At 41.4% G+C, this 9,014-nt stretch overlaps 1 protein-coding gene across 1 annotated transcript in view; it reads left to right on the top strand.

The window, feature by feature from the left end:
* The window catches only part of fras1 (Fraser extracellular matrix complex subunit 1), a gene marked incomplete in the record, with an annotated part of 260,581 nt that overhangs the window by 206,221 nt on the left and 45,346 nt on the right, over nt 1-9,014 (top strand). Inside the window, 6 exon segments of the mRNA XM_014014601.1 lie at nt 1,101-1,232; nt 1,315-1,437; nt 1,510-1,757; nt 4,162-4,313; nt 7,971-8,133; nt 8,236-8,368. Of these exon segments, the coding sequence (XP_013870055.1) occupies nt 1,101-1,232; nt 1,315-1,437; nt 1,510-1,757; nt 4,162-4,313; nt 7,971-8,133; nt 8,236-8,368 (951 nt within the window).

Genomic DNA, 9,014 nt, shown 5'->3' with positions numbered 1-9,014 from the left:
TATATATATAGTGTCTCAGAGTACAAAACTCCATAACTTTTTCCCTCCACTGTACATTTCCCAAGCGAAGTGGTGGAGGGACTGACTGCATTTATTTATGACCAGCTGGAAGAATTAGTCTTCAGTCACTTCGGAGCAAATCAAGAACCAAGAAATAAATACAGAATTAGAATTATGTATACTTTATATATAGTGGAGCCCATTCTTCAGTTTTCTATTTTAAGGGCAGTTGTTTCAGATTTCAACTGAAAATCTAAATTATAATTTAATCTGAATACTATGACTCACATGAGTTAGTTTTATGTGGCTAAAGGAGCTTCTATATTAAATGCATGAACATAAACCTAAAACGAAAAGTTCCTAAGACTGTTTACAGATTTATCTCCTGGGAAAATACATATATTTTACATACATCACCAATTTTCACAGCTTTAATTTAAGCCATATTTTATAGAAATCTGATAAGAAATAAGAGCGCTAAGAATGTTTTCATCACAGATTGACGCTCGTCCCACATTGAAACTGTACGGTTTTGTTGACATGACTCAGTGAACAGTAATGGCTCCTGTGGTGGTGCTAGCTATAACGGCTAATAGGCGATGTCCAATCCAGTAGTACAGATCAATGTATTTACTAAAAGTAGCAAAAAAGGCTAACTAATGGCATAAAAGACTAGCTAAAAGTTACAAATTGCTAACTAAAAGTAGCCTACAAAAACGCCAATTAAAAGTACTAAAAGACTAGCTAAAAGTACTAAAATTATGACTGAAAGCCCTAAAATGCTAACAGGAAAATTTTTTGCTTAAAGCAACAAAGTAAAAAGTAAATGTATCAAAAGGCTAACAAAATTTACCTAAGTGCTAACTTAAAGTAGCAAAGGTAGCAATAATTATATTTTTACTGTATAGTGATTGTTTTATTTTATAATTGAAATAAATTAAATAAACAAAAGAACCAAAAGAACAAGATGTTTTTATCTGTAATTATTTTTTATCTTTGTTTATTTTTAAAAGCCGTTTAGTTGTTTTTTTTATAGTTTTTTAACCTAAATAAGCGTTTCTCCGTCTCGATCCTCCTCTGTTGGTGTTTTTGTGTTTCAGTGTCAGACGGTGAACACACCACCCCTGAGCTGGACTTTGCCGTCCTGCTGCCTTCGACCCACCAGCAGCCGCCGGTGTTTCAGGTTCTGGACCCGGTGCTGGAGGTCCAGCTGGGAGGACGGGCCGCCCTCGGTACCAGAACACAGGAACACAAGTAAAAGTCCCGGCGTGGTGCTGCAGAACCCTCAGAACTGAACCCTCTGTGCTTGTGCAGGCGGGCAGCAGCTGGCGGTGAGCGACGCCGACACGCCTCTGGACGAGCTGGAGTTCGAGCTGGTGGACGTCCCCGTCCACGGAGAGCTGATCCGCACCGACGACGAGGCGCGCATGACCACCGGTAACAAACAAGTTCAGAACATCTTCGTGTTTTTTACAGCTGAAACTCACGGTTTGGTTTGTTTCTTCGCAGGCGACACGTTCACCTTCAGCGACGTGACCCGCAGCGTCCTGCTCTACCAGCATGCCGGCCTCTCCGCCCACGACGACTTCATGTCCTTCTCGGTCAGCGACGGCGCCTCCATGGCCACCGCCACGGTCCAGGTGTCGGTGCTGGGCGGGGCGGGCGACGGGCCGCGGCGGGACCCGGCCGCCTCGCTGTCCCTGGAAGTGAGGGAGAGGAGCAGCACCGTCATCAGGCGCTCGCACCTGGCCTACACCGTGAGTGAACACAGGTGCATTCTGAGTGATGGACAAGGGTTGGACAATGAAACTGAAACAGCTGTTAGTGTGGGAGGTTTCATGGTTAAACTGGACCAGACTGGTGACCAGTCTTCATTAACTGCACCAGTAAGAACAGAGCGTGAAGGTTCGATTAGCAGGACAAGAACACAGTTCGGCTCAAAATATTGCAATGCACACAACATTATGGTGATGTACCATCAAAAGAGGACAAATTGTTGGTGCATCTGTGACCAAGACAGCAAGTCTTTGTGATGTATCAAGAGCCACGGTATCCAGGGTAATGTCAGCAAACCATCAAGAAGGACCAACCACATCCAACAGGATTAACTGTGGACGCAAGAGGAAGCTGTCTGAAAGGATGTTCGGGTGCTAACCTGGATTGTATCCAAAAAACATCAAACCATGGCAGAATTAAATGTGCTCCTCAACTCTCCTGTTTCCACCAGAACTGCCCGTCAGGAGCTCCACAGGGTCAATATACACAGCTGGGCTGCTGTAGCCAAACCTTTGGTCACTCGTGCCAAACGTTGGTTTCAATGGTGCAAAGAGCGCAGATCTTTGGCTGTGGATGATGTGAATCATGTATCCAGTGGTGGGCACCAGCCCGCTAAAGCGCAAATCCGCTAATTACGGACTAAATATTTCATTTGCGCTTTAGCGGTCTTACTAATTTTTATAATTCATAAGCAGATTTGTGCTTTCTAAAAATAAAATGCAGTACCACTAATAACTAATTATCTACCAGTTATCATTATCTTGAACAGCAGAAGGTATGACTGTCAATGAATCACAACACATGTGATCTACAACAGCACCCCTCCCATATAAAACAATTATTGTGAAGGTATACATCCTGCTGACTGTTGCTTTGGGTCACTGTTCTGATTTCCCACAATGCTTTGTGTCTGCTTACGTAGCAGGAAGGCAATAACAAAACCAGTTAACGTTTGTAATCCATACTAAAATTTTGTATGTATTGATTTATTTTACTTTACAATCGGAGCAACTTTTTAAAAAAAGTTTAAACGCTGAAGCTCATTACGTGACGTAATTGGTCGAAGCAACGGGGTTAGAGACGCAGAAATGATTTAAAGATGTTATGCTGATGAAGACTGACATCTAGTGGTCAACTGGAGCAACTACATGGAAAACTTTAAAATCCAGGTAGAAAAAGTCAAAAAGAAAAAATAAGTTGGTCCTCTTATTTTGAAGGGAAGATAGTTTCCTGTCCTCCGTGCTTTTGTTTCCCGTCACAAATCAAATCCGTCATGTACCCAGAATGCATCGCTTCAGTTTTCCAGTAAACAGTTTTAAAATGACTTTATTGATGCTTCTTTAATGAAAAATCCACAACAAACAAAAGAAAAAGACTAAGAAGCAGCCTAACTAGCAATCCTCATCAACTTTTTAATTTTTACACCAGGAGCTAAAGGTCTGTTTCATGAAATCACATCCCCAGCCATCGGCGGTTGTAGGAATAAACTGAAAAAAGTTCATACACCACTAGTTGGCAGTGTTGTACATATAATGTACATGAATTATTGCCAGATGGTAAGTGTCAAATTGAACTTGCGCTTTAAAATTAGCTTCCGATAGTTTTTCTATGGCATAAGCGCTTTTGAGGTTGCGGACCTAAATATTTTTCATAAGCGCTTTAGACATTGCGGAGCTAATTTTTGGATTAGCGCTGCCCACCACTGCATGTATTGTTCTCTGATGAGTCCACCTTTACTGTTTTCCCCACATCCAGGAGAGTTACGGTGTGGAGAAGCCCTAAAGAAGCGTATCATCCAAACTGTTGCATGTTCAGAGTGAAGCATGGGGGTGGGTCAGTGATGGTTTGGGCTGCCATATCATGGCATTCCCTTGGCCCAATACTTGTGCTGGATGGGCGCGTCTCTGCCAAGGACTACCGAACCATTCTGGAAGACCATGTTCATCCAATGGTTCAAAGATTTTACCCTGAAGGCGGTGTCGTGTCTCAGGATGACGATGCACCAATACACACAGCAAGACTGGAGAACGATTGGTTTGATGAACATGAAAGTGAAGTTGAACATGGCCTGCACAGTCACCAGTTCTAAATATTATTGAGCCACCTTGGGGTGTTTTGGAGGAGCGAGTCAGGAAACGTTTTCCTCCACCAGCATCAGGTAGTGACCTGGATACTATCCTGCAAGAAGAATGGCTTAACGTCCCTCTGACCACTGGGCAGGACTTCTATATGTCATTCCCAGGACGAACTGATGCTGTGTTGGCTGCAAACGGAGGTCCTACACTGTACTAATAAATGATTGTGGTCTAAAACCAGCGGTTCCAGTTTCATTGTCTAACCCCTGTAGTTAGAAGCACTGATTGACGGCTGTGTTCCGCCGAGCAGGACGACTCCTCCCCCGACCATCAGATCCGCCTCCAGCTGGTGTCCGTACCGATGTATGGAGCCCTGACCCGGAGCCGGTCCCAGCAGGACCCCCAGAAGCTCGGAGAGTACTCCTCCTTCACCATGGAGGACATCAACGCACACAAGATCAGGTAGCTCACACACCACAAACACAACTCTGAACTGTAAAAATCTTTCAAAAACTCCTCTAGAACCCTTTAGTTTCAGCAGAAGAGACCCTGTCAGTGGAAAAATATCTATATTTAATCATTATGACTCCCTGACAGAACTTATACAGACTGAAGAGGCTGGTTCTGATGGGCCTAATGTACTCCGATGATCTGTGAGCCTGACATAAAGAGGTTTATTTAAAACGGAGGGAGGTTTGATTCCACTCTGTGAGACGAGAAGCCTTCAGAGGAAGTGATGCCAGCGTTAGTTTCAGGGTCTTCTGTTCGTGTCTGTGCTTTTTTCCTTCATTTCAAGGTTTCTCCTCCTTAAACAAAATAAATTTAGTCCTTTCGATGGTCTCACCAAGAACAGCAGAGATTACCTGGAAGTGGTGATAAAACGTGCTTCGTATACGACTGGATGAAACAAACATTTCATTTCAGCCGACATCAGTCACAGTGTGAAGTTTATCAAACATTCTCATTATTTACATCAGGTTTTTCTTCTGGACATTTTTCAACTCTTAACTTGTTCCGTAATTTTTGTCCTATTTTCACAATTTATAAATCAAAGATGACATTCAGACTGTGATTTTTGCTACTTCAGTAATTATACTTTTTGAGTAATTTAGCTTTTTTGACCAGATTTTTCTCATTGAAAATGAATGGAGTTGGAGAAAATCTTCAAAATGTTCAAAAATCTTTTCTGTACATTTGAGTTTTTGTTCTAGTCCTGCCTTTTCACTTCTTTTTGATCATTTCAGCTCCCTTCAGCTTCTGTTTTGCTGATTTAGCTTTTTGGTTTTTTTGCATTTTTAGACATTTTGATCTTTTCTGCAATTCTGCAAATTTAAAGTTTTTTGTGTTTCTTTCAGCTCTCTCCTTATTTCAGCTGTTTTTGGATTTTTTAGCTTTTTTTTTTAGCTAATTTGAGGTTTTTTCGGCTTCTTTTTGTTATTTTAGGATTTATGCTTCTTTCAGTTGCTTTCTATTCTTTTCAGCTGTTTTCTGTTTTTAGGTATTTTTAGCTTTTTCTGCTAAATTCACCTTTCATGATACTTTTAGCTTTTTACTGCTTAATTCAGCAAACAACTGCTCTTGTTTTCTGTGCTAATTTCAGCTTCCTTCGGCTTCTGAGTTTCTGATTTTAGCTTTTTTCTGCTTTTTTAGACATGTTGGCCTTTTCTGCAATTCTTTTGTTAATTTTAACTTTTTGTGCTTCTTTTTCTTATTTTGGTTTTTTATGCTTCTTTCAGTTCATTTCAATTTATTTCAGCTTTTTATGGGGGGCTATTTTTTTCAGCTAATTAGAGCTTTTTTCAGCTAAATTCGCCTTTTTGCGATAGTTTAAACTTCTAATTGCCTAATTCAGCAAACATCTGCTCTTCTTATTTTCAGTGATAATTTCAGCTTCCTTCGGCTTCTATGTTGCTGATTTTAGCTTTTTACTGCTTTTTAAGACATTTTGGCCTTTTCTGCAATTCTTCTGTTAATTTTTATTTATTTTTTGGTTCTTCTTTCAGCTTCTTTTTGTTATTTTAAGTTTTTATGATTCTTTCAGTTGCTTTCTTTTCTTTGAAGCTGTTTTTTAGGTATTTTTTAGCCAATTGGAGCTTGTTTCAACTAATTTCACCTTTTCATGATACTTTTAGCTTTTTACCCCTTAAAGGGCTCGACACACGGGGAGCGACAAACTACAGCGATTAACGGCTGTCATCGCAGCCAGGGTGAAACCCGACACAAGGGACGCGATAGCGATCGCAGAGTTGCGAATCGCGCTCTCAGGTCGCTTGTCTTCACAAAATTTGATTGGTTCTTGACTCTGAAGGCGGGTGTGCATTACGGACGTGTAAACTAAACAAATCTTGCGATGCTAATGATATTGAAAAACAAACACACATCAAGATACAGTTTTATGAGGAAAAACTTACCATAAACGTCAAGTAATCACTTGGTGAAAGTGTTAGCTAACTGCAGTGTGTAGCATACTCTCCTCTCATTGGTCAGTCAATGAAACCCTCGCTGATTGGTTGTACGCTAAGCGACAGCGACAAAAGTTGAACATTTTTCAACTTTCATATGTTGCGTCGCAAGCTCGCGTGTGCACATCTACGTGTACGAGCGTGAAATTTCACATGCACTATTTTCGCCGGTCGCTGAACTGGAGGAGGGCAAGTGATTGTCGCCTCACCGCACAGGCTCCATAGGAAATGAATGGAGAGCGAGCGACGTCGCCTCCCGTGTGTCGAGACCTTAATTCAACAAACATCTGCTTTTGTTTTCTGTGCTAATTTCAGCTTCCTTGGGCTTCTGTTTTGCTGATTTTAGCTCTTTTCTGCATTTCTAGATATTTTGAACTTTTCTGCAATTCTTCTGCTAATTTCAACTTTTTGTGCTTCTTTCTGCAGCTTTTTGTGTTTTTCACTTTTTTAGCTAACTGGAAATTTTTCCAGCTAAATTCACACTTTGTGATACTTTTAGCTTCTTAGTGCTTAATTCAGCAAACATCTGCTTTTCTTGTTGCTTTGTGCTAATTTCAGCTCCTTTTTTGTTGCTATTTTCAGGCTAGTTTTTTTAGCTATTCATCAAAAGTCTTTGAGTTTAACCGTTCATACTGCATCCTGTCCTAACAGAATAAAACGTGACAAACAGCCACTGTGCAAAAACTAGAACTGGTTTGGTTTTTCATGTCAGAGATAAATTAAAAAAGATCCTTTACTTCTAGATTTAAAACAATATTTACACAGAAAGTGTAAGGAGCAGCACTGAGACACGTTGGGTGATTCAAGACAGAAATATTCACCTTTTCATGTATATTTTGTATATTTTTGTTGTTTTCCAGAGCAGAAGTAATAAAGAAGTCAAAAAGAAAAAAACTGTATAGGTCTTCTGGACGGGTTCTTCTCTAATGAAACGTTTCGTCTCTTCTCCAAGAGGCTTCTTCAGTCTGAGAGTTTCAGGCAAAATTCAGGCTTTTAAGCCCTGCCTCCATGTGACTGATACATCACATGGCTATCGTTTACACTTAATTAACACCTATTGTGAACAGGGGGTGGAGTGATACTGGCAATGGCAGCGCTGTAGTAGGGGGACAACTGAAAATGGAGGCCTCCAACTCTGTTTAATGATGGACGGTCTTTCTTCACAAAAATGGCTTCTTTTACTTCTCTCTCAAACCAACGTTCCTCTCTATCAAGAATGAGAACATCCTCATCTCTGAAAGAGTGACCGCTGGCCTGTAAATGAGTGAAAACTGCAGAGTTCTGGCCATTAGATGTAGCTCGTCTGTGTTGGGACATTCTTTTGAACAGTGGTTGCTTTGTTTCCCCGATGTATAACTGGTCGCAGTCCTCCTGGCACTTAACAGCATATACAACATTGCTCTGTTTGTGCCGGGGCACCGGATCTTTGGGGTGAACCAGCCTTTGCCGTAATGTGTTTTGGGGTTTGAAAGCCACTGGGACATCATGTTTAGAAAATAAACGTCTCAGTTTCTCCGAAACACCCACAACATACGGAATAACCACTGGTTTGGGTCTGGGTTTGGGGTCTTCGTTTAATAATAATAAATAAATCATAATAAAGAAGTAAAATTCTTTAAACATGGAGCTGGTTTAAAGTGTTAAAATCCGTCTTCAGGTACGTGACCTCGTTAGAGACAGGAAGTCAGCCGGTGACCGACGTCTTCCACTTCGTTGTTTACGACGCGGACGACAATCGCCTCGACGACCAGATGTGCACCATCACCATCACCTCCACGCCCCGACAGCCTCCGGTGGTCACCGTACACGGCGGTGTGCAGGTAAGTTTCAGTTTCATTCCCCGACGGCTGGTTTTGAAGCCGGACGGTCCTGACAGATGCATGATGGGTAAAAACCATCATCCTGTCTTTGGTTCTGTCCAGGTCCAGGAGGGCGGTCGCGTGCAGCTCTCAGCCAATCACATCGCAGTGTCGGGCGTGGACCCGTCCAGCTCCGTCCTGCTGGTCTGGATCGTCGATCCTCCGAAACACGGCTTCATTGAGAACACCTTCAGAGGTGGGTTTTTCTGAACCGGAGAACCCTGAACGTGTTGTCAGATCTGGGACGTCAGATCCTGGTCCAGGACAAATATTTTCAGTTCCAAGTGTTTCTGGGTTCTGGTTCTGTTTCCTCCTGCAGGGGCTTCTGCTCTGCTGCTGGTGAAGAAGGTCACGTTTTTACTCAAATCAGCTCGTTAGACAAAGCAAGCCGAGCCCTCTCCTCTCGTTGTTTTCTAAATATTTCTCTTTCTGAACTCTTCCAGCCTGAGCTGCTCTTTCCTCATTAATTCAGCTCAGTGAAGTTTTACTGCTGAGTTCTGCTCAAACCCTCAGGGACTGATTCATTTACAGCATTTATAAACCAGGAAACAATCAGAACAAACATTTATTTATTTTTAACTGTGCAAATATTATTTTACTCTCCCTCATGTGAAAGTTTTCACATTTAACAAGCTTTTTTTACATTTAAGTTGTTAAATACATGTTTGTGTCAATTAGATTTTTACAGATTAATAAAAAAATCTGTTTTTTAAAGGGCCAATAAATTACGTGTTTCTCAGGCATGTATTTAAATACTAAACAATAATAAAGTATCTATGTCACCTTTAGCTGGAGGCAGGATATAAAAGCCTGAATTTTGCCTGAAACTCTCAGACTGAAGA

This window comes from Austrofundulus limnaeus, unplaced genomic scaffold, assembly GCF_001266775.1.
Source record: "Austrofundulus limnaeus strain Quisiro unplaced genomic scaffold, Austrofundulus_limnaeus-1.0 Scaffold117, whole genome shotgun sequence".
In the NCBI taxonomy this organism is placed as follows: Eukaryota; Metazoa; Chordata; class Actinopteri; order Cyprinodontiformes; family Rivulidae; genus Austrofundulus; species Austrofundulus limnaeus.
This window is presented reverse-complemented; position numbering and strand designations above follow the sequence as displayed.